Below are 25,882 nucleotides of genomic sequence, written 5' to 3'. Positions count from 1 at the left end.
CAAAGTCCTATTCTTTCTCTGCGATACTATTTTTTGACGTGGAGTATATGTAGTTGGTAATTGCCTATTGATGCCATGAAGGCTGCAGAAATCACAAAAAGCATTTGATGTAAACTCTCGTCCTTTATTTGTGCTTAGACATTTGATGTAAAGGCTTGACTCTTTTACTACTAAGGCTTTGAATTATTTGAAAACATCAAAAGCACCAGCTTTCCCCTACAAAAAGTAAATCCACGTCTTTCTATTAAAGTTGTAACACCCGTATATTTTAATTTTAATTTAATTGGAAATTGAATTAATAATTAAAATTGGTTTGGTTTTATGAAAATAATTGGAAAAAAGAATGGTTTATGGCATTGGGCCATGTGTGATGTTAGTGAAAAGGAGGTGTTATGTTAGTAAAGCCTTTTTACTAATTATAATTTTATTTTCATAAAATAATAAGGAAGATTTAGGAAAGAGAGTTAGAACGTGAAAAAGGAGAACTGAAGAATTAGAAACTCAAGAACTGAAAGAGGAGCAATAGAGGGAGAGACCAATCAAGAACTTGGACTAAGGTAAGGGGGGACTCACCGGTTAACATCTATTATCGCATTCTTAGATGATGATATTGATTAGGGATGGTGTTTGGGTCAATTGGATTATATGTTAGGTTTAGGGAGGTTAGGATTGATGAAATTGCATAGATTATTGGTTAATAATATGTTATTTTGATGTATAATGACGTATGATGATGCAATTGATGATTATTTAGCTGTATATGATGTTAGAATCGATTTTGGACTCAAAATGTGTGAAATCGCAGGGTCTGTCGCAGACTTGAGAATTTGTAAAATCGCAGGTCCGCTAAGCGGAGGGGGGTCCGCTAAGCGGGGGACCCGACCTAGTTAGCTTCTGTTGAAGGTCGCTAGTGGTCCGCTGAGCGGAGCTCTGAAGGTAGTTCACTTCTGTCGCTAGTGATCCGCTGAGCGAACCTTGCTGTGTATAAAATTTTCCAAACTTGAAAATGACGTATCTTTTGAACCGTTGGCCTGTTTTTAGTGTCGTTTCAAATACGATGAACCTTATGAGATAACCTATGTGTTTAAATGATGAGACAAGGTGTAACTTAATTTATTTTGAAACATGATCTTATTTCTTGATGAATGATGTATTGTACATATATGTGATGAGATGTGTTGATACATGCTATGTTTGAAATAATAATCGTGTGATGATTTATGGGTTGTATAATGAGGATAATTGGATGATATTCGAATGATGCTAATATATATTTTAACATACTTGATGATGATGATGATGATGATGATGGTAGAAGTATGTTATATATGTTGCATTCATTCATAATCATTTGTTGAGGGTTGAATCCTGGTGATGTGGGGATTCAGTGAAGGGCATAATTCCGATTGTGTGGAATTTGTGCTGGCAGGGCCGTATCTTGAAGATGTTGGATCGGTTGGGGGGTTATTCCCATTGATGATGTTTGGTACCACATGCACAGTGTCAGTCATTACATATGCATGATTTTCATAACATGATTGAATGTGTTTCAATGTTATGAATTAATGATGTGCTAGTTGTGTGTTTGTTGAAATTGTTTGAATATGATACTATTGGGTGAATGACATAACTATGATGTGTTATTATTTATGATGCAATAATATTTGTTAATTGTGATGAGACTCACCCTTACATGTTGTTATTTTCAGATTGAGGCAGCGACTTTCCAACTTGGTGAGGATTAGCTCATGAGTCAGTGCGTTTTAGTTTAGCGTCAGGTGTCATGCTCTGATATAGTGTAACACTGGGGAACATGATGTTTTGAGTTTATGTTTTATAACTCTAATTGTCTGTTTGAGTTTGAAGGATAAATTTTTAAAAGATGTTGAACTTATCCGTATGATTTAATTTCCGCTGTGTTAGCATGAATTATTATGTATTATGATGGATTCCTCGGTTAACGCATGACAATGATGTATGGTATTGGTTTTTAAATATGAATTGTGGCACCCTTGTTTTCATGTTACTCTGAAATATTTATTTAATTTCCGCGGGGTTTAGAAGGGTGTTACAAAAGTCATTTGTGAATGTAATGAAAATCCCACTCCCACCATTTAATTCAAGCTTGGTGGTGGGTCCACACACATCTGAGTGGATTAACTCAAGTTTTTCTTTGGCTCTCCATGTGGATTACTTCGGTATGGCTTATCTATGTTGTTTTCCCATCAAGCAATTTGAACAAGTCTCCTCAACATTCTTCAAACTAGGCATTCCCTTCGCCATTTCCTTCTTGATGAGTGTGACAAGGCCTTTAAAGCACATATGACCATATCTGCAATGCCACGGGTGTGTTACATTTTTTGAAGAAATCTCCACGCACATAGGAAGAATAATAAGTGTAGACACAACAAACATTATGTTGAATGAGATCTTTGTGCTCATGATCAATCCTCTACCAACACGGTGTACTTTGTAACCTTCATCTTTAAACATTATTGTAAGTTTCTTTTGCATTAGTTGACCAGCACTTAGAAGATTATTCTCCAAGCTTGACAAGTAATACACATTAGAGATTACTTGAGTGATGCCATTCATGTGAAGCTTTAAATTTCACTTTCTCGTCACTTGCATCATAAAGTCATCCCATAACTTACAGATTCACAAAATCTTTCAGCAAAACTGAACAACCATTATTTTGTTCCAACCGTATGATTACTACACCTTGAGTCAGGAAACCACACTTAATTGTTGGTTTTTGTGTCTTCCTTTTGATCCACGAATAAAAGCTCGTCACTTTCATCGAATTCAGCAAAGTTGACATCATTCTCTTGCCAATTTAGACATTTACTCTGATAGTGCTCTATCTTGTGGCACTTGTAACATTGAATCTGATCTTTGCTCGGTATTCCTCGTCCATAACCAGGAAAGCCACCACATCCCCTACCTTAATTACTGATACCACCACAACCATAACTTGCAATCTTTAACTCATGTTCATCCTCCTTTTCTTGATTGATTTTCATCCTTTGCTCGTGCACTAATAGACTACTTTGTAACTCATAAATGGACAAGGTTGTAACATCCTTTGATTCTTCTATAGAGCATTCCACATAATTGAATCTTGTAGTCATAGGCCTCAACGCCTTCTCAATAATGGTGGTTTGCTCAATCTTCTCACCTTGAGTAGTCATCTTGTTTGCAATAGCCAAAGTTCTTGAAAAATATTCATAATTTGTTTCGTTATCCATCATGCAAGGAACTTCAAACTCTCGACGTTAAGCCAACGATTGAGCTATCTTCACTTTCATGGATCCTTGATATTTCTAGCGCATTGACTCCAAGATATCTTTAGCTTTGTCGTGATTCATAATTGCTTCAAGATTTGTTCGATAAATTTTGAAAAAAATAGTTCTTGGCCTTGAGATCTTTAAGTTTGCTCTCTTCTGCGAGTTTTCTTTGTTCTGGTGTTGCATCTAGTGGTGCAATCGTAACACCATTCTCTACTAATTCCCAATACTATTTGAACCTAAGAAGATTCTCCATAAGTATGGCCAAATGATCATAGAATACATCGAATTTTTAGGAATTGTTGGTGTCAAGAATTTAGATGAATCAACCATGGAAATGATTCAGATGAGGGACTGGTGCGAGAGGGTGACGAAGATAACGAGAATAACGACTTTCTCTCACCATGATGCCGAATATGTGTTTCTTGAATAAAAAGGCACACTTAGATCATCAACCAGTGTTATCGATACCACCTGTTAGTATGTGGGAGAAAGTTGTTATTGAATGATCGATGCAACTTAACAATATTTTATTACATGAATGATCAATCACTTATATATCAAGCAATCATACTCATATATAACAACCTCTTAGTTAACTCCTAATTAGTTATCCTATTGGCTAATTATATTTTAATATAAAAAAATAATGAATTTGAGTCATTGTAAATTAAAATTAGAAGAAAAAAAAACAATTAATTTGAGTTTTTTAGGTTACAAGGATTAATATTTTTTTTCACTTACAGGTTGTAACGACACAATTTTATAATTATTATTTTAATAAAAAATTAAAATAGTAAATAGATATTAGGAAGGAATATAAAACAGAAATTTCATCGGTCTAATATTTATTTATGTTTAAGAAAAAAGTATTAAAAAAAATAAAGTTTAATGGATATGAAAAAACAATTTAGCCTACGATATTTTTTTTTATATTTTTAGGCATCGTAATTTTTTTAGAATTTTTTAAAATTAAGTTCACATGGTTCAACTTGATTTAGTTTCTATACAACTTTGTTATTAAAAATGAGTTATGTGACCGAATTTTCCAATTTAATTTGAGACATTCTAGTGATTCAACTTATGACTTTCTAGGTCAGCTACATACCTTTTTACCCCGTGACCTTGATTTGATGTCTGGACTAGTTTTTAAAACATTTGCGACAACCTTTTTATAAAAATGAATATTTTATGTTGAGGGACTGTCATACACAACTTTCAATGTCTTCGCCAACCTACAACGACAATCATACATTTCATTTTTAATGTCTATGTTGAAGGACCATACAAGTAAAAATTCAAAGGGAATTTCTTATGCCACCCTATATAGGTGAAAAGAACCCTATCAAAAACCCCAAACTGCCTCTAAGTTACCAGAAGTCTATTTTGGGACACACCTTTCACATCACACAAGGGAGATCAAATATGGTACCACCCCATTTTGAAATTAAAAATCATACGGGAGATATAACTCTTGTTATATACATATAGTTATCTAGGGTTAATTAGTGCGAGAAATTGAAAATTCTGCCACCTTTGCATTTCAAATATTATCGGAAGTGTATTTTTGGAAAAATCAAAAGTCAAATTACTTAAAACAGCTACTAGCATGATCCAACATGATCATCTTAATTTCCAAAAGTTTCTATAAACCCTCTCAAAAAACCTTCCATTCTCAATTATGCTTTTTCACTCCTAATCTTCATTCTTGTGGATTATCATATCAAAAGGAGCTCAAGAAAGTAAAATTTAAGGTAAAGTTCATTCCTTTTAACCCCCATTTATTCATTCTCGTGAAGATCAAGTACCGCTCGCCATCCATTGACAACGAAAGGAATTGTATAGAATTAAAAGTTCCGATCGAACTGAATGCGACTATTTCGAGATCAGTTCATGATATTATCATGATGTTGCAACATCCGCCTGGGTGGTGAAGTGTAATGTTTGATCTATGTTAAAATCTCTTATGTATTGCTTATTTTATGATATCAATGGTATTTTGATTTTGTGAAATTGATGTATTTTAATTTTTTCTGCATTCTTTAAAGTATTATTCAAGAAATATATTGTCGGTTTGATATTTAAAATATAACTCAATAAAAGTTTGTGATTTATTATTCTTTAATATGTCCCGAAAATATATCCTGAAATTTAGGAGCATTTAATTATTTTTGCGCGGTATGCTAAAAAAAATCATAAGGTGTATTAAAAAAATTTCTGATACAAATTGCTTTGAGTTCAATTGCCTTGACTTCTTAAAATCGCCTTCAATTTCTGGTTCTTTTATGGTTTTCAACAGTGTTTTAAAAACCAGACCGGACCGGCCGGTCGAATCGGCCAGGTAGCCGGTCTGATTCAATTGTTGTATCAAATATGTCAATGAACCGGTGTGAACTGGTCAAAATCGGTATAAACCGCTAAAACCGACAATTTTCATGAACCGGTGGTTTAATTGCATTTTAACAAAAAAATTATTTAAAAAATTAAAACAACGACATTTTGATTATTTTAATAAAAATAAATAAAAAATAAAAGAAATAGAAATAAAAAACTTAAACAAAAAATAAAAAATAAAAATAAAGATGTTGCGGACGGTTAACTTTGTTGCATATGATTTTGATATTGAAGAAGAAGATCCCAACATTTAAACAATTTTCCTTCCTTTAAATTAAATTTAGTAGACAATGAAATTATTTTGTTTTAATTATTCAATTATATATTATTTAAATAGATTATGTTACGATTAAAGTTTGTTTGCAAGTCTACTTTATAATTTTGTACTATTTTATTACGTGTGATATCTATATTTAAAATTTGAATTTAAATTATATTTTACAGAAACTAAATCATCCGGTTCGACATGTTTTATACCTATGTAATTTTATTATAACGACCGATCTATTGAACCGAGTTATCCGGTTTAATCTAGTTTAGTCATGTGGGTCGACCAATGACCCAGTGATTCGATCAATAAACTAGTGACCAAATACTCTCACTGATTTGATATCCAGTCCGATTTTTAAAACACTGATTTTCAACCTGATTTTTTTATTTTTATGGTTCTTGAGAAAGAATTTGAATTTTAAGGGTTTGAAATGATGATTTAAGTTTCTTTTAAATTTGTGTTTTAAGCATTATTATTGCAACTAAGAAAAAAATAAAATAAGAAAGTTTTTGAGGCAGTGAATAAATAGTAGCAATAAATTAATTTCCGTTTCAGCATTTACGAGGTTAACTTAACTCAACATTGGTTTGCGTTTGTGTCTTGCGAGTGGAACCAAGGTGAGAGAAACCGATAAAAAACAAGACAAACCAAACCATGTAACCCACTCACTCCTCTTCCTCGTTTACTGTTCTCACATTCATAGACACTCTTTGGAAAACACAAAACAGTTAACACCACTTTTCCCTTTTTCTCCTTTACTTTACTTTATCACTACTTCCCACACCCCCCTTTTCAACCCCCATATTTTATTCCTCTCCACAATCCTCAACAATTCCCAATCCATTATTTGTCTTTCATGTTTCGTTAACCCAATAATTAACCACTTTCACACACAGATTCAGAATAATCCACTTTCAACAAGGTTTGTTTCTTACTACTATTTTGAAACGTTCTGTGTTTATTTTGTTAATTCTATCAACATGTTTTGAAACGTTCTGTGTTTGTTTTTTTCAGGTGGATCGTTATGTTGTGTGATTCAAACATGCTTCTATATTTACCTGATGATGTGTTTGCTATAATTTCTCGATCCTTTTCACCTAGAGATATATGTAATCTGAGTTTATGCTGCAAGAGCTTGAATTCTCTTGTGACTTCTGAGAAAATCTGGTTGACTCAATGTGAAGTTTTGGGGATAGTGCCTCATAAGGATCTTGTTGAGTGGAGAAAGGGTGTGTCTTGTTATAAGGCACTTTGTCGTTTTCTGTTGAAAGTTCAACCGTTGATTGGGATATGGGTTCATCAGAATCCGGAATTAGGGAACGTTGTGTATGTGATGCCTGGTTTTGTTTCTGTTGTTGGGTGTAGGATAATTCCTCAAGAGCTTGGTCCGTTAGGTATGGAAGACGGTCCGATTTTATGGGCGTCGGTTTTTGAGGTTGTTGCTGATTTTGATGGTTTGGCTATGTTTTTCCTTCATGGGAGGGAAAAGGGTGTTGATTATGTTTATCCTGGTTCGGCTAAGTCGATTGATAAATTTTGTAATATATTGTTGCTTGAGGTTGAGCCCGAGAAAAGTAAAAATGTTGGTTCTTTGTTGGAGAGTAAGAGTTTTGCGCATCAGTCGGGTTTGGAGTTGTCTAGGAAGGTTGGTAGGTCGAATAGTGATATTTGTAGGTCACGAATTGTGAGTGAGGGAAATGTTAGTTTTAGCAAATTAGCTTTTTCTGATAGAAGAAAGTTGCTTGAGGTTACTACTAGTCAAGTTCGACAAAAGGTTACGGATACGGTGATAGGACCGTTGTTTCCTAGGTTGAGGGATGATGAGGAAAACTTTCAGAAAGATTTGGTGCTCTTGAGGGAAAGAACATTAGTCCTTAGACAAATGTACAGGCTTTGTTGTAGTGAGAATGAGATTGACTATAAGGCAAATTCACAAGAGGTAGTTGGGGCAACGCAGTTAGACTTCGATGATAAACCTTCTAGGGCCGTGCCTGATTCTCTGTTTGAGGAGGATGGTGGCGAACAATGCGTCAAGAGAAAAGGAATTCGCGGATATTTCTGGAATAGTCTTAAACATATTCTAGGAAGATCGAATTCAGTTAATGACAGTCATTCGGCTTCCAAGAAGCTTACTACAAGCGGTGAGATTAGGCATGCTAGGCTTCAAGAGTTTCTTAGATCGAGTGACACGATAAAGCTTACCTTGAATGCCTCGAATATGAAACTATCCTCTTATAGAGCATGGCCGAATATGCACGACAGTAGGTATGCACTTTACAAATTACCTTTGCGAGTTCCCGGTGCTGACCAAGAGTATGCTGGATTATGGGGAGGTGCTTTTGGTTGGCCTCCAGGGAAGCCTTCCGAAGACAAGCCTGGAAAGGCTTTGTTTTTTCTTCTCCTCTCTTATGAGGAGTTTCAGGGTCAACAACTTCTCATTGCAACCAAAATATTGGAAGGCACGCACTATGTCTTGCATCCTAATGGTTCAGCGATGTTTATAGCCAATATCAACGAACCTTCCTCCGAACCTTTTCCTTGGAACACTGATGCAGACTCACTGCCGGTGAATATCAAGCATGCTTTCACAGGAGAGGGTATTGCAAGTGGTTACGGGTTCAGATATCCTGGATCAAAGCCGGGCTCGCTCTTTGTTTTTCATAATGGTATAATCGCATTCATTTGGAAGGAAACAAGGGCTGTTTTGACGTTGCAAAGACTTAATTTGCAAGATCTTTTGAAGAAGGGTGAAAGGATACCTTCTCTGCTTCCCATTGCCAATTTTTCATATTTGACAAAGTCCTACTCTAATGTGTTTGCCGGCATTCCCACCTCTTCCAATTCTTTGTCTTCACCAAGGTAAGCTTCTTTAACTTCAAAGTTTCTCTTCAATCCTTGCACATGTTCATGACTTTATGGTTTGCTATAATCCTACAACTATTGCATATTTGATGTTAGTTTTTCGTGTTAAATTGTTTATTGATTGAAACTGTTTGATTTTTTTATCTTGCCCGGAGGATTAAGTAAATCAACGACCTTTCCAGTTTCCCGTCTCTACTGAATGTTTGTAGAATAGCGAAAGCCGGATCTCCAGAAAAGTTTAATAATGTTTATGGTTAGTAGAACATGGATCTGTTGATTACTGAAATTACTGGAGAAGAAAAGTGTATTTGTTACAAGACTGTTTGGAATCATATTTGACTAAGGCCGTGTTTGGATAAACAACTTAAATGCTTATCATATAACTATATGCTTCTTCTGATATTAAGTACTGTGCATGATCTTGCCTTTCTAGAGAAAATCTAAGCCAGGGTTGCATGTTTCTTTACAGGAAAGGGCGTCGCTAGTAGATTAGTGCACTCAGGACACAATGGTTTTTTGTCTGCTCATGTTTACAATGATAAGGTGCAAGATTGTCATTGATGGTGTTGCTTTACTTCCGGCTCTCCAGGAAAACACTCCCTAGTTGTTGCTTATTGAAACCAAAGATAGAGGATGCATCCCTCTATGTCAAGTAATGTATTATGAAGTTAATTTCGTGATGAAATTGTCGTATCATACTCTTTGTTGTAGTATATATGGGAGAAAGTATATAATAAAGTTGTTGTCTACATTATGTATAAGTTGGCATGAATGTTGCCATTGTGTGCCAGACAAGTTACATTACATTTCCTTAAAGTAACAGCTCCTGCATGGTTGCACATTCTGTCCCAAAAAAGTAATTAAAATCATCCATATATGATATGATAAGGAAATTTGATTTTTTTGTTGTTGTTGATAGATTGGCTATTAGTATGCTATGTTAGTAGTTGGAGTTTGAATCTTAAACCTCATTTTCAAAGTCCTGCAGATGTCATCGTTCAACTACTTTACTGCAGTTTAAGTCATCCATATCCCCACCTCCACCAACTTTGGGTTGATTATCTTTGTACTCGCATTATTCTTTGGGTTTCTATGCATTGTCAGCATAGTCTAACGATTGTCACTGAGACCTGGTCATGGCAAAAGAGATAATTATTGGAAATTATCTTAGTTTGAATGATCATGGTGATTGAGAAGGAAACATAGACACCCTTGGCATATAAATGATATTCCAAATATTTTTTTAGCACACTATAGATGAGCGCACAACATATTACTTGAGCTCTAAAGGTCCCTATGCATTAACACTTAATGAGTGTGAATTTCGAAAATATCTTGATAACTTCTTCCCCTTTGACAAATATCAAAGAGAGAAAGAGAAAAAGCACAAATGTTAAATCCATGATAACATAAAAGTCAAAATTAGAAATGTCATACTAGCGAACAAAACATACACCACAAAAAATTGCATATGATACCAACTACCGCAGACAACACAATTTTAGAGAAACAATCAATATAAATATTGCATAAGAAAATCATAGAGATACCACAAAATACATGACGAAACTTGTCACAAAGTACATAACCAAAAGACAATGTCAATATCACAAAATATCGGTAGTAAATCTAAAATGACAATAATTATCCAAGATGAAAATGTCATGATATGTAAAGCATGAAAAAATAAAATAAAAAATCAAGGTAAATCGGCTGCAAGATCAGTAAAAGAAGCATCAGATGTATCATCAAGAGCATTGGTTGTAGGCTCTGGAGCAACAATTGAAGGATCAATAGCAAAAAAAAAAAAAGCGGAACTACGAAGAATGTCAACACCACCTTTCACAATTTCAACTTTAGCCACGAATCAAGCTTCACTTGCTTTGATCTCGACTTTGATTTCTTCCTTCATTTTCACTTGGCCCTTTTCAGCTTCCTTGGCTACAACTTGAATGCGCCTCATTATTCGGTCTTCTCAAACCTAATTATTTGTCATGATTTTCCCAAACAACTCATCAAAATAAGCTCTAGCATTTGTAGACAATACATTAACATCAGATGAACCACCCTAATCAGTAAAACTTTTCTCTAACTCCACAATCTGATCATCATAAACTTTCTTGCCCGATTTCTCTAAACAGTAATAGACACCATCCTTATCACGATAATATCTCATCATAGAAACTCTAGATTCCTCCAGAATCTTTGGATTTACAATAAGTCTTCTTCCTTATATACATGCCATTTTGCTCCAGAATCAACTGAATAAAAGATGTGAAAAAAAAACAAGGACTTATTTGGATTCTCTTTAATGAAGCATCATTTTAATGATGAATTTTATCCAGTTAAATCCTTTACCTGAGAGAAGTGCATACATTAAGTAAAGGTAAAAATCATCAGTCCTAGCCCAATTCTTTGGTTTCTTGTAAAAAATTTAACAATAATCCAGTGCATTATCCTTATATCTAACCTAATGGGCTAATATGGAAATTTTCCATGCCAAGTTGATCAAAAATAAACTTGGATATGGATTGTACAAATGAAATCCTATCATAATCAAGTGATCTCGCAGCATTGACATTCGACCTCCTAGTCTTCAAACCAAAATATGTAGTAAAATCAAGATAGCTAAACTTAACGACACGATCTTTAAACTTACTTTCAAGTTTTGCAGTAGTCTGTTCAAGGTTGCAGTAGAAAGCCTTAACATGGTGAGGGTTAAACTTTTTGTTCAAGTCAATAAATTTTAGTAAATTATGGTTGGCAAAAGGTTTTAGGAAATTCTTCCTTAAATAAATTTCAGCAGATTTTTTAACATAATTTTCTAGTTCAATGTTTGTTACAAAAATTCTCATAGCACAACTTCAAATCTTCCTCAAGCAACAAATGCTTTACTTGTGGAAAGTAGCAGAAATGGCTTGGTTTTAAGTAAATTGCTTACTTGCCTTTTACGATATTCTTGCGTCAAACAAGTCTTTGCTTGCTTGCATCTTGCTTCTAGCTTTCTTCGAAATTAGAGGAATTTTAATTGATGAAGACATATCCCTTTTGCCTTTTTGCTTATAAGAAATACTCTTTTGTGGAATGTGAGAAAACATGATGATGAAGGTTTAGGTTTTAATAGGTTTTGATGATGATGATGATGATGATGATGATGATGAGATGATGATTTCACATGTTTCAAATAGATAACACATCTAGGAACTCAAATGATTACCACCATATATATAAAAATAAAAAATAAAGGAGAGTTCGACCGACCACACCAATTTAGACGATCTAGGTTTAATTTGTTGCAAACGAAAAAATGATTAGTAATCAACAACAAGAATATCATAAGCAAAAATACGATCAATCATACACTAATTGAATACAACTCCTATTGCACGTTTGAAGAATACTATCATGCTCTCCTTCATAAGGCTTGTGATGAACTTGCAAAGCGAATATTCCAATTATCGTTGATTGACATATCTTTTAAACTCGAATAGCTGACTCAACTCCTAACGATTGGTAGCACTTTATAGAACATTGCTAAATGTCACAAACTAATTTCATCTTTTTTTTATTATATAAAAATAAACAATAACCATGAAAGAATATGTCACTAGAATATGCTTTTTATTTCTATCTTTTATCTCTCAATAACTTAGAGAACTTTTTCACATGAATGCATGTCCATCTTTGAGTAGGACCAATCGAGAACAAACTTTAAGACATAGTGTCATGTTTTTCGTTTACATTGCACATATATCAAAATGTTATCAGTTCAATTCTGGATGAATCAAAACTTAGAGAATACCTTAAATACAAATAATTTTTTTAAGAACATAATAGTAAGTTTTTACTTTGATTTAGTCTATGTAATGAATGCTATGAATGATCGAACATTAAAAAATCAATGTAATATTGTTGGATTTTAATGGATTGCATAAGCTTCCAAGCGGATAGAAAACTCGCTTAGGATCGAAAAAACCATATCCTTAACATTTGGAGTCACGAGACTTTGATCAAAAGCCACGCCCTGATTTCAATTGTTGGATAAGAATATGTACACAAAGAGGTCTAGAAGGGGGTTCAATAGACCTATACTCAAAAAGAAAATTACAAAAACATTTTAGGTCTCGTAAACAAAATCAGAGATTTTAAAATGCACGAAAGCAAAACACAACACTAAGAAAGCTTTGAAGCATCTCAATGAATCAAACCAACTGAATTGTTACAATATATCACTAAGGATTTGATTAATTCTAATGCAAGTCAAATACAACATAACCAAAGCAGTTTTAAACAGAAAAAATTAAAAACACTTTACATAGATGTTCATTCAAGACATAATTGAACTTATGATGATCCATTAAGATTGGTGTATCGCAGACCTAAGCTTACACATTAGATCTTTATGAGCACAGTCTAACCAGAATGGCATGCAAAAGATGCAATAATGCACTAACACAATTTAAATATTGGTGAATGCTGGAAAATTAAAGTAGGTAAGGGAAGAGAGAAAAAAATACATATAGATATATAATAGTTCAGTGTTTGTTACCACTTTTCCTTTTCCACTCTTCAACGTTCTTAAAGAACCATCGATAAATAATCAGGGTCTTCCACTATTTTGATAAATTTGACACAAGCATTTTGATTACAACTAAATATCATTTAATAATTCCCTTTGTTGATGCAGACACTCGTTCTGCTAAAAAAAACAAGATCCCTAAAGAACTTCTTGATCCAATAATTTGCTCAAAGTATTTGTGTGTGTCAATCCACCTGATCCCACCAATTTCTTGTCAGAGTGATTGTCATTAACTAAGTGTTGATTGAACAACTCACAACTTTGTCTGAGAACTGGCTTTCCACAATCTAACCAAAGTTGGACAACTTCCAACTTCGTCTTACGAACAAAATGTACTTGACTTCGCCAAAGTCTTCCATGAAGTATAGTGAAATTCTCTTCTTGATAGATACCAATAAGAACTAAATTGTATTCAAGGAATGGTACATGCACATGTTACTAACAATAAACTTCACACAAAATGTTAGATACTTTAATGTACCACTAGTCTCTCTCAAACACTCAATCTTTAGAGATGAAGGTCCACAACTATAGAAAATGACTAAGAATGAAGATGATGAACAATGTCAAGGAATCACACACACACACACACACACATAAATTCACAAGGAGTTAATCAAGGAATTAGATGTTGATGAAAGAAGAACACACACAAAGGTTCACTCTAATTTCTGAATAAATGGGTCCTAGTTCTTGATTGATATCATGAGCTTAATCAATTATCAATTACTACAAGATTGATCAACTCACTCTCTCTAATTTCCTCAAAACAACAACAAATCACACAAGAACAATGTGTAACAAAAAGAAGTGAATCTAACATGGATTAACACTCAAGAAGTTTTTCTAGAAAATAAGATAAATATTCAAATGTGCTAGGAATAGACACACTAAAGAAGAGAGGAAAAATCGACATTTTGTCTCTATGGATTTCATCCACGATGTTTCACTCACACTTGCTTTTAGATCAAAGAAACAACTATTTAAATCTAAGGTGTAAAATTGGATTTGTGATTCTATGATTCGAGTCAAATTAGGCAGAGTCTAATCCTATCTTCACGGAGAGTTATGATTCGAGTCAAGATTGCAACATGGTTCGTGTCATATTAGATTGTGATTTGACTCAAGTTAATTTTATGATTCAAGTCAAATCGTCCAGATACAAATTCCAATTTTCATTATGCCCATTATCCGAGTCATACATAACACTCGATTCAACTCAAATGACTTTATACCTTAATCTAAGTGTTCTAACTTATGAAACGGCAAAAAGACAATTTGCTAGGCTAAAAAAGAAACACTATCATAGATCAATACTCTAACTTTATTGAACAATGAAGGGTCTTACAATGCTAAATAGTCTAAGCAAACACAATATAACTCAAATTGCGAATGGAATACAAACACGAATATTTGAAAAACAAGCAAATTACAAATAAGCGAATAAACAATATCATATACACTCAAATTGACAAAAACATCAAAATAAAAATGATTTCATACGATAACGTGAATGCACTTTCATCACTAACAATGCCACTGTTCTGAGGTGGAACAAGAAATATGTGTAATGAAGGAACAGACTCTTTCAAGTTGGAGGCAAGAGCTTCCAGTATGAAAAAGTGGGAGGACCTTCCAGTATCAGCAACGCCAAAGAAGTGAAGTTTCAAATATGTAGTTTGTGAGATAGAATGAGATAATGCATGTACTCAACGCGCGTGGTGATGTTTATATACGTCATGTTGTTGAAACCACCCCGCCTAATCTGACACGTGATGCAAGGAGTCGTCCGATCATATCCAATGACATAAGATATTTAGGTATTAGGATCCAATATCCTGCGTTTCGAAGAAGCTTCATCTCCATGTGTCTGTGATGAAATTCTAGTTTACATCTGCATAAGTTGGTCGTTCTAGACTTTTGTCTAACTCAAAATAATAATAAAAATATCATTAAAAATAGACATGTTATTTATTCGGTTGAAAAAAATGATATAGACTAAAATAGGTTGAATATGACAAATAATCAAATTTTGTAGTAGGATAAAAAAAAAAAAAAATCCTCCTAGGAATTAAACTTAGAATTCTTCGTCCAAAAGGAGATGCCAACATTTATGTAATAGACGCACTATGCTTGTGCACCCCGGAGTCGTTGGCCTTAAAATAGATGCCAACATGTGACAGTTGAATAGAAGCAACAATGAACCCGTTACTACTCCCTCTGTTGTTGACCTTTCTTATTTTCTCCCCATCTCACCAACACTCCGATGCAGCACCACCTTCATCCACCGTCTGCATCATCGGAGCCGGAATCGGCGGTTCATCCGTCGCCCATTTCATCCGCAAATACTCCCCGGAGCTCACTCCCACCACCAAAATCCAACTCTTCGAGCGCAACAGCATAGTCGGTGGTCGCACAGCCACCGTCACCATAGCCGGAGAAACATTCGAAGCCGGAGCTTCCATTCTTCATCCGAAGAATCTCCACGCAGTCAATTACACAAAGCTTCTCAACCTCAAGGCTAAGGAACCAAGTTCGGGATCATTCTCTCTCGGAATTTGGGATGGCGATAAATTCGTTTTCAAAACGGTTGAAATCAGTACCAATCTTCCTCTCATCGAGAAGCTTCTCAAACTCCCTTTTGTTGAGAATCTCGTTTCACTCGTCAATTCGGGACTCATGTTCGTTCGCTATGGTTTCTCGCTCTTTAAGATGCAGAACTTTGTTCAGGTAACTATTTCTGTTAGATTTAAATTTAATCGCTTTTTTGTTTAAGTTGATTATTTATTTGTGTATATAAAAGCAATTGTGTGCTATTGTTGTTTTTCTAATGAAGTTGTAGTTTAGATTGCTGTGGATAGGTTCTCGAAATACTATGAGGAAACTGATTCAAGACCTGTTTTTGAGACTGTGGATGAGATGTTGAAATGGGCTGGTTTGTTTAATCTTACTACCAGAAGTTTGCAAGATGAATTGGTTGATGTTGGCTTGTCTCCCTTGTTGATCAATGAACTTGTCACGGTGAGAATTCTTATTACTCTTTACAAATATAGAATATAGATAGATCACAAGTTCAGAATTTATGTGTGTTACCTTGTTTTTTATTGAGTGAATCAGCATTTTATTCATTGAGATTGTAAGAGTTTATTAGAACAACAACCAACCAGTATGGATGATTAAACAGATACAGAAGTAAAAGACAATGAATACGATCTGTCTTTGTTAACGCAGTTCGGCCAATGGTGCCTACCTCCGCGACTATAGAGCAACTATAGTTCCCTTGATTTCTTTGTAATAATTAGGATTCCAGTGTTACAAACAATAGTTTACAATAATACCCTTGAACCGTACCGTGGGGCTACTTCCCCCGCAACCCTCTGTCACCTACCCACAACAAACAGTTGAGCCTTAGACCCGTTTGGAATTTCCACATGTTGTGCTCCTCTTTGTCTTAATATGAATCATACTCAACAGATTCCATAATTTAGACTTTCAAATTTGCCACACATAAAAAAGCAACACAACAATTTGGTCAATTAAATTGAACTATGATAGTCAATTAGTTCTTTCTCCAAATTTAGCACAACAATTTTAAAGATCCTATGCTTGTTTTGATGTAGTAAGAGACTATTCAAGTTAATTTTAGGGCTCTCTTTGGTGTTGATGGATGTTTACAAAATTAATATTTTGATGGAGAGGCTAAATTGCTCCATATTTACAATTTGGAGTGCCGCAATGCTGATTTACTCTAGTTTATTTCCACTGAGAGTTTGTTTGGATAAACTTCTTTCTTGACAAAGGCTCATGCAAAAAGAAATTTAGAAAGAATCTTGCAGTAACAGTGTATCCTGAAAGTTGAAATTAGCTTATGCATCTTAATTTTTTAGAAGCTCTCTCATTTAGTTTCTCTATAACCATCTACAAATTTGTAAGGATTTTTTCTTAAATTAAGAACCATGCACTTATTTTGGTTGAGATGCTCTGATCAGTTAGAAGCTAATCCAAATTTGGGCATGTGAAAGTATTGTTACTTCAGAATAAAATATCCCACACCTGTAGAAAAAGAAGCATCTTAGATTTAAAAAGCTTACTAAAATATGGGATTTTGGTCTGTTTATTTATGCAGGTCATCACACGGATTAACTATGGTCAAAGTGTCTACATGAGTGGGTTGGGAGGTGCAGTTTCGCTGGCAGGATCGGGTGGTGGATTATGGGCCATTGAGGGGGGCAACTGGCAAATGGCTGCTGGACTGATTAATCGGTCGGATGTTGCATTACATCTGAACGAAGAAATAAAATCTGTTGCTAACCTTGGAGATTATTATGAACTCAACTCAACTAAAGGAAACAGTTACATCTGTGAAGTGGCTGTGGTTGCCACACCATTGGATGAGATAAATATTGAATTTATTCCCCCAATTTCAATTCCTGAGAGAAAACTACAGCATACACATGCAACTTTTGTCAGGGGCCTTCTGAACCCTGTGAGTCATTAACACCTGATATAGATTCTTTCATTTAAGTTGTTGCTGCTACTACTAATGGATACCCTTTGTTCTGCTGTAGATATATTTTGGTCTCAAGGCTGCAGCAAAACTTCCAGATCTTGTGGCTACGTTAGAGGACCCTAAACTTCCATTTACAAGCATTTCAGTTCTCAAGAAGCACAATGAAGAAGAATCAACTTATAAAATATTCTCTCGTCAACCAATGACAGACACATTGCTTGATAGCATTTTCAGGTAATAGTATCAGCTGTTAATCAACAAAATTTTCATGTGCCTTGAAACGTAAATTATATAGCTGATTTGTGTAATAAAATCTATTGCACAAAACTGGCCACTTCTAGTTAGAAAAAGAGTACTGGTCTATACTTGGGATAACCATGGACTCACACATCAAACCTACCTAATAAATACAATATGCGCTCTGGTTAATCATTTATGGCACTATTTGTTAGTTTAGCTTTGTATTTTAAGCTGTCTTTTCTTGTTCTCACAAAAAATGAGTAAAAGAAAACTTTCACCGATTTCTAATTGTAACTTTTGTTGATTGCTCCTCTGACAGTGTGAGGAAGGAGACAATCCGGATAAACTGGGCTGCCTATCCTCAGTATCATGCCCCAGAAATATTTGCACCGTTTATATTGGATGGACGGCATCTGTACTATGTTAATGCATTTGAAAATGCGGCTAGCACCATGGAGACAAGTGCTGTGGCAGCTGAGAATATTGCCCGACTCATACTCTCGAGATATTTTGGCAAAGTAAGTGTGCGTTCATCTAATTTGAAGGCTAGCTCTCAAGCAGAAGATGTTCATTTAGACTTGTGATACATTCAAAGATTTTGTTTAATTTGCATCTGGAAATACAGGAAAGTAAATCAAGAAATTCTTAGCAAAAGGAGGTTAATCCCTAGCAAACCAGGAGAGATACAACAATGTGCGAAATACGGAAAATACATAATGACTCTTCCCAGCCCCTTTGTATTTTATTTATAATGTTATTATGTTATTAATGGATAGTGGATAGCGCATGTGATTGTTGAGATTCAAACTTTTAGTGTTTGCATTTTCTGATGATAATTTCTTTGTACTTGTGGAGTTTCATAGTTAACTGCAATAAACCTCTAAGGTTGATCTAATGGTGAGCAGTTTGAATTGTATGCATAAAATTCTAGATTTAAACCTCATTGTCTCTATTGTAGGAGTATTGTATAGTTCACTGCGATTAACAAGGCAGAGGTCACTATTTACAGTGTATAGACATATGTAATATTTGACTGGAGCATAAAATTTACTGATTATATTAAAAGTTATCAGTGTACAGTTTATCTTTCTATTGCTTGAACTTTATAGAAAAACTGAAAAATCGTCTTACCACCTTGTTTTAAACTTTAAAAGGAAAATTTTGTGAAAATAAAATGTTTCTTCTTCCTACCAGACTGTTTGGAGGCCTGTATATGGTATTATAGCTGATGACTGCCAACTCATTCACGAGTAATTCAAATGCTATTAGTTCACAAACAAATTTTGCTTGAATAAATTTAATTAATACGTTGTTTTTCTTAATAAAAAATATTCAAATATCAAACATAAAGAATGAGGTGTGTAAAAACAAAACATGATTTTCTCACTATACAATTCAATGATAGAACTTATGCATCCTCATTCAAAGTTTATATATACTTCATTTCCTCGTTTCATATTAGTGTCAGCTTTAAAAATGGATGAAAAATTAGTGTAATTTTACTTTCTTTTTTATTACAACATTCATTTCCCCCTCAAATAAATAGTTTGTGCATCACCCCCATTCTCAAGTCATTGTATTACATATTATAACAGTGAATAATACTCCAAAGACAATTCAGTAAAAAATATTTCACTCCTTTGTTCATTGATTGTTCTTTTGATTTTTGTGAAGAAGCCTTATATCAAATATAGAGATGAAACTGAGTGTCATATATGCACATCTGTACAAATTAAATGTCATTGCAAATACTAAAACCATTCAAAACTCCAGTAACTGCATTAATCAACAGAGTTGATAATGATAGGGGTACAGGCAGACCAGAAGACCAGATTCTACATTTTGGTTTGCAAAGCAGTTGACAAGTTTACGTCACAATGTTCTTCAAGCTGCCAATGGTTCCTCCATAACTGTTGCAACATCAGCCATATCAGTTAGCAAATATTTACTCTACTTTTTTGTTTTCTTTGAAAGAGAGGTGTGGCAGGTTCAAAGGGATGAGAAAATACCTTTTCTTTTTATAGGTTCTTTAGCCTCAGTGGCAACGGGTGCCTTGGTTGGGACATCAGGAAGGTCCAATTTTTCATCAATATCTTCAGAAACAGTGGTAGGAACTTCGGGAAGATCATCGACAGCAAGCTGATAGAAATAACGTGAATTCATTCAATTGTCATGCAATAAGAATTTATGGTGAAATGATGCATCTATTGCATATTCATGCTTCTGTGAACTTGATAAATCAACATTTTTCAGTTTGGCATGACTTATGTGTTTCCTTTATTCCTAATTTTGACATTATGCAGTTAGTTGCAGTACATGTTTATTTATGCTAGATGGTAATAGTGTATACTAAAAATAACTTGGATTCATCAAATAACAACTAAATCAAATCCATTCAAATTCTGTTACGCAACAGTGCTACAGTCCCACTTTTTGACCAAACTTTGTATTAAATAGAGTATAGCGGAACAATAGCCATTTGTTCAATCCACTATGGTATAGTGTTATTATAGTAACGCTATAGCTGCTAAATAGCAATGCTAATGAAAAATCTCCATCAACTAACCTTAGCTAATACAATAACATGGCATTCCACCAGCAACAAGGTACAGTAAGTGAAAAGTGCTAAACTGAAGCACAATAATAATATATCCTTTCCATATACTATGATTAAAGCCAATAGTACAGTTGGAATAATATGAATGGATTATATTGGATTAAAATATAAGTCAACACAAAGTAACATACCAGGGTTTCCAAGTTCTCAAATTCTGCCAAAATCTCCTCTTCATCTTCTGCTGATAATTGCTCCCCAAGTACTGCATTAATTTCCTTTAAGTTCAACAAAATCATGTAAACCATCAGCAAGTTTCAAATGTAAACGAAAAAAAGAGATAGTATATTGGAATTGCCAAAGAAAAAGTAGCTGCCAAAATATTAACAACCCAAAAGCACAAAAGCTCGATCAAAACCACAACAGCTTCAATCCCTAACTAACCCCGTCCCCCAAAAAAAGAAAACTTAAGTTCGATGAATCTAGATGTTGAAATCAGCTTTTAAAAACATCAAGAGTAAGGATAAGAATGAACTCAAGCTCACATCTTGATAAGCTTTAGCTTCAGCAGTGTCATCCATAAGTTTCTGAACATCCTCAATGTTTATCTCACTTTGTATGGCTTTCATCGCTTCATTTCCAGCCTTTAAACTTTCAAAAACAGACTTCTGCTTGCTTGCCAGTTCAATATCTGCTAACTGAACCCAAAAAATAAAAAGTAAGCATCTCTTTCAAGTGTGATCATGTTAAAAGAGGGTAGCATTGTCGCTCAATTATCACTTCTGAACACAAAACCATAAAGGGAAAAAAAAATATTGAATTGGTTTCATAGACAAGGGCAATTATAAAGCCATAGAAAGATGCTAACAGGCAGAGATTCAGAAATATTACTTGTTGCTCAACATTTATAAGCCAGGTGTCAACTTGCTTCAACAATTCTTCTTGTGTCTTTTTTTTCTTTAACGCGAGCAAGGCCCTATCTTTCTTCTTTTCACGAATCAAGTCACGTGCAGCTTGCTTTTCTGCTTCAATAACAGCATCAAGCTGGAAAACAAGAAACAAAATAAGAGCCAGCATCGTGAAAATTCAGCTAATTAACTTTACAATTAACATGAAAGTGGTCTATACTTGAGTTCAATTTGATTAAGAGAGTGATCTATACTTGAGTTCAATCATTTCTAATCTAAAATTGAATTCAATTTCAAATCCCTTTTAACCCTAATAAGTAATAACATCCAATTATGAGAATGCTAGAACATAAATGAAATTGAGGAAAGAGGGTTTGGAAAAAAGTAACCTTTTGTTGATATTGGGCAAGTTTGCGTCTCTGGGTCTTGAGAGCTAGAATTGCACGATCCACATCCGTTACCTTAGGTTTCTTCACGAATATATTCCCCATGGATTTCGACTTGCGGTGCTGATAAGGATGTTCTATAATCTGGGCATGGACTTGAATAGAATCGAATCGATCATAGAGAGGAATAACAGTGATGATGATGGAATTCGAAAGACGAGGATTCAAGGTGTATTGGATTTGGCTTTTTAGTTTTTTCAGTTGAATGTATCAGAATTATATGACGCACAGTACAACACAAACCTCTTGAAATCTCAAAAACTTGACGCTCTCAGATGAAGGATGACGTTACCCTTGCTCTTGTTCAACAAGAGAGAAACAACTCATTAATGGTGGAAAGAGAAAGAAGAAAACAGTTGTCTTAGAAACAAATTTTTAAGATAAATATAAGTGTTAAATATGTTTTTAGTTCCTATAAAATTATAAAAATCACTTTTAATCCTATAAAAAACAACTCAATTTTTAGTTCTTAGAAAATTAAGTCAACTTTTTTTATATGGACTAAAAATCAAAATTAAAATATTTATAAGGACCAAAAAATTATTTAACCCTAAATATATAATAGGGGATGTATGAAGTAGGAGAAATTTTTAAATAAGAGATAAGATGATTCAATGCTAATCATTAGATTAATCAATAGAGAGAATTAAATTATTTATTAAAATTTTAACATAATTATTATTTATCTCTTGATTAATCAAATGGTTAGCATTGAATTCTCTTATCTCTTATTTAAAACCCTCGTACTTGATACATTCTCGTATATAATATATAATATTTATATAATATTAAAATCACCTGACTGCTATTACAGATAAAAAGAGCAACTTACTCATGGTAGACCGAAAAACCTCCTTGACCACAGGCTAACGCCACCTTCCTATTAGGTTAAACTAGCGTGATACCCGTGCGGACGCACGGGTACCCGTTGTGGCCGTGCTATTTTGTTTAATATAGATATTATTCTAGAGGTAAATGTCATAAAATCATATGGGTAAAATATAGAAATTTCTTTTTAACAGGTTGGGGCAAAGTTTGAGATATTTTCATGAATAAAAATTATTTTTCCGTTAATATTCAATATTTTGATCATTAACTTCATGTTCCCGTAATATTCATTATTTTGATCAATAACTTTGTGTTCACGTTAATATTCCAAATTTGTTGTCGTTAATATTGAAATAATTTATCAGTAACTTCATATTCCGTTTATATTTAAAACAATTATCACTAACTTCGTATTTTCGTTAATATTCAATATTTTGTCAATAACTCCGTGTTCCCGTTAATATTTATTATTTTGATCAATAACTTTGTGTTTCCGTTAATATTCAAAATTTGGATAAGTAACTTAATGTTTCCGATTATATTAAAAATTTTGATAAGTAACTTTGTCTTCCGTTAATATTCAATATTTTAATCAATAACTCCGTGTTCCCGTTAATATTCAATATTTTTAAATATTAACGGGATATTCGTGCATTCGCAAGGGGACCAGTGTGGTGCGCTCATTTGTTTTAATATTCAATATTTTGATCAGTAACTTCATGTTCCCGTTAATGTTCACTGTTTCGATCAGTAACTTCATGTTCCCGTTAATATTCAATATTTTATTCAGTAACTTCATGTTCCCGTTAATATTCAATATTTTGATTAATAACTTCATGTTCTTGTTTATTTTGTTCAATATTATATTTGTTAAAAGAAATTGATGTAATTATTATTATGATACAATTCGTTCAGTAAAGATACATAATAAAATTAAAAATGAAATTGATAAAGAATAGAATAATGAGGTGTTATTTTATTAATATGCAATAAAAATTGGAAAGATCAATAAAGAATATACAATATCGATTGTCCAATGCAATATAAACTTAGTCACATTTACTTTTAACGTATTAACATTGCTTCCCGTTAATATTTAATATTTTAATTGATAATTCCATGTTCCCGTTAATATTCAATAGTTTGATCAATAACTTCATGTTTCCGTTAATATACAATATTTTTACTGATAACTTCATGTTTCCGCTAATATTTATATTTTGATCACTAACTTCATATTCCTGTTAATATTCAATATTTTTATCAGTAACTTCATGTTCCCGTTATTAGTAAATTCATGTTTCCGATATTATTCAATATTTTGATCAGTAACTTCATGTTTCCGTTATTATTCTCAGTATTTTTATAAGTAACGTTATGTTGTCCTTAATATTCAATGATTAATGATAATAAAATAATTAAAAATATTTTATATTATCATATAATTTTGATATTATTTAATTCATGCATTATTTATGTATTTATTATAGAAATACTATACTTTATAATCATATCAAAAACTAAACGAAACAAAACAATATTATACTTTATACTCGTCACTAAACAACACTAATAAAAAAACGTAAGCTAAGTTGTGTATGAGTTGAATAGTATTGTAGAAAAATAACTATTTACTAAAAATAAATATTTACTATAATTGTTTAAAATTAATTGAGTAATTTAATATTTTTGAAAATTGAAGATAATATTAATTCAATTTGATGATTTAGAAGATTAAAAATATATTTAATTCTATAATTTAATGTTATTAATTGATAAATGTTTCCTTAAAATATTATGCCAATTATTTAATATGATTGATTAGAATTAATTATGTAAAACAACAATTGATTAAAATTAATATGATTGACTTTTCCTTTCCTCAAAATGAAATATTTATTAAAAATTATGAGGTATAACTTGATGACTTTTAAACTTGATTTTCATTGCCAAAAATTTATGTGTAAAAAGTAGGTGTTATGTCTAAAAAAGGGCGGGAAGAATCAAATAAATAAGTGTTTATGACTCTTAATATATCATATTTATATAGTTTAAATAATATAATATAAATACATATTAAGGAATAAAAAATAAAAATTAGAGAAATATTTATGATAATTAATTTAAATAATTGTAACTATTTTTTTTATAACAAATATGTTAATTTTTTATTTTATAACTAATATGGTTATTTAAAAAAAATTAGATTATATATAAATAAGCATTATACAGAAGTTGAAATGTTAGCTGAATAACAAAACACATGCCTATAAGTTTTTTTTATATATAAATAATATCTGGATCACTATTTTTATAAAAATATTTGTTCCCCGTTTATAAAAATAACATTGTCTATATTTAGTTTTTTTATATAAAATCATTTTTTATATAATATTTTATAATTTATTTTTAATTGAATGTAACATTTGATATTTTTAAAATAGAAAAATGAAATATATCGTAGATATTAGAAAATATTAAAAAATTAAAAATTTATTAGCATTTAAAAATAAAAAGAATAAAAAAAGAAACAAATCAAATGTATATTATATTATTGTTTCGTCGATTTTGTTGTCTAATAACAGTATTACAATAACAAAATGCTAAATATAGAAAAATTAATAGACCTATATGGATAATTATATTAAAAATAAATTATTTTTTAGTTAAAAATAAATCTTATAACTATTAAATAATACACATAAAAATTAAAATATGTTGTGTCTCTCATTCATTGGTCCGTCCAAGATTTCATTGTATCTTTGCTCTATCGGATATCCTCGCCATGACAATTTTAATATTTTTCTCGTATTTAGATAAGTAGTACCTATTTATTAAATCATTATTTCAATGACATAGATTTCAATAGTAACATTTTTTTTCCATATTTAGATCAATAATAAACATTACATTCTATTTTTATTTTAATCATTATTATATTTTTTTATTATATTTTTTCCTTAAGTTATTGTAATATATATTTACTTAATTTATAAATATTTA

General features: G+C 32.6%; 3 protein-coding genes across 5 annotated transcripts; 2 read left to right on the top strand and 1 right to left on the bottom strand.

The window, feature by feature from the left end:
• The first annotated feature begins 6,544 nt into the window (after positions 1–6,544).
• Positions 6,545–9,716, top strand: LOC131661097 (F-box protein At5g39450-like). 2 transcript variants are annotated; one of them, XR_009301115.1, is made up of 4 exons: positions 6,577–6,874; positions 6,967–8,811; positions 8,970–9,067; positions 9,284–9,716. XR_009301115.1 is itself a non-coding variant. In XM_058930517.1 (3 exons), the coding sequence occupies exons 2-3, from the start codon at positions 6,977–6,979 to the stop codon at positions 9,297–9,299; spliced, it is 1,851 nt and encodes a 616-aa protein (XP_058786500.1). In that variant the 5' UTR covers positions 6,545–6,874; positions 6,967–6,976; the 3' UTR covers positions 9,300–9,716. The 2 variants fall into 2 exon arrangements, 1 of the variants encoding a protein (XP_058786500.1); XM_058930517.1 differs by lacking the exon at positions 8,970–9,067 and having other exon boundaries at positions 6,545–6,874.
• Positions 9,717–15,482: 5,766 nt separating this feature from the next.
• On the top strand, positions 15,483–19,212 carry LOC131661095 (farnesylcysteine lyase-like). Of its 2 annotated transcripts, XM_058930515.1 has the most exons (6): positions 15,483–16,123; positions 16,241–16,414; positions 17,520–17,879; positions 17,962–18,137; positions 18,463–18,661; positions 18,769–19,212. In XM_058930515.1, exons 1-6 carry the CDS (start codon positions 15,593–15,595, stop codon positions 18,790–18,792), a joined length of 1,464 nt encoding a protein of 487 aa, XP_058786498.1. In that variant the 5' UTR covers positions 15,483–15,592; the 3' UTR covers positions 18,793–19,212. The 2 variants fall into 2 exon arrangements, with proteins under 2 accessions (XP_058786498.1, XP_058786497.1); XM_058930514.1 differs by having other exon boundaries at positions 18,463–19,212.
• A 412-nt stretch (positions 19,213–19,624) lies between these two features.
• Positions 19,625–22,406, bottom strand: LOC131661096 (vacuolar protein sorting-associated protein 20 homolog 2-like). The gene is made up of 6 exons (XM_058930516.1): positions 21,995–22,406; positions 21,589–21,741; positions 21,243–21,395; positions 20,892–20,975; positions 20,153–20,282; positions 19,625–20,053 (listed from the first exon to the last, which is right to left on the bottom strand). The coding sequence occupies exons 1-6, from the start codon at positions 22,094–22,096 to the stop codon at positions 20,028–20,030; spliced, it is 648 nt and encodes a 215-aa protein (XP_058786499.1). The 5' UTR covers positions 22,097–22,406; the 3' UTR covers positions 19,625–20,027.
• Between the last annotated feature and the right edge of the window lie 3,476 nt (positions 22,407–25,882).

This window comes from Vicia villosa, linkage group LG3 (assembly GCF_029867415.1).
Source record: "Vicia villosa cultivar HV-30 ecotype Madison, WI linkage group LG3, Vvil1.0, whole genome shotgun sequence".
Lineage (NCBI taxonomy): Eukaryota > Viridiplantae > Streptophyta > Magnoliopsida > Fabales > Fabaceae > Vicia > Vicia villosa.
The sequence above is the reverse complement of the archived record's forward strand: the minus strand, read 5'-3'. Positions and strand labels throughout refer to the sequence as shown.

Bases quoted from the DNA above. Each gene is read 5' to 3' on its own strand.
- LOC131661097 (XM_058930517.1), top strand. From the start codon at position 6,977: ATGTTGTGTGATTCAAACATGCTTCTATATTTACCTGATGATGTGTTT.
- LOC131661096 (XM_058930516.1), bottom strand. From the start codon at position 22,096: ATGGGGAATATATTCGTGAAGAAACCTAAGGTAACGGATGTGGATCGT. The intron at 21,396-21,588 runs GTAATATTTCTG...TTTTGGGTTCAG, and splicing joins TTATAAATGTTGAGCAACAA to TTAGCAGATATTGAACTGGC. The intron at 20,283-20,891 runs GTATGTTACTTT...TATTTCTATCAG, and splicing joins TTGAGAACTTGGAAACCCTG to CTTGCTGTCGATGATCTTCC.
- LOC131661095 (XM_058930514.1), top strand. From the start codon at position 15,593: ATGAACCCGTTACTACTCCCTCTGTTGTTGACCTTTCTTATTTTCTCC. The intron at 16,124-16,240 runs GTAACTATTTCT...GTTGTAGTTTAG, and splicing joins AGATGCAGAACTTTGTTCAG to ATTGCTGTGGATAGGTTCTC. The intron at 18,138-18,462 runs GTAATAGTATCA...CTCCTCTGACAG, and splicing joins TTGCTTGATAGCATTTTCAG to TGTGAGGAAGGAGACAATCC.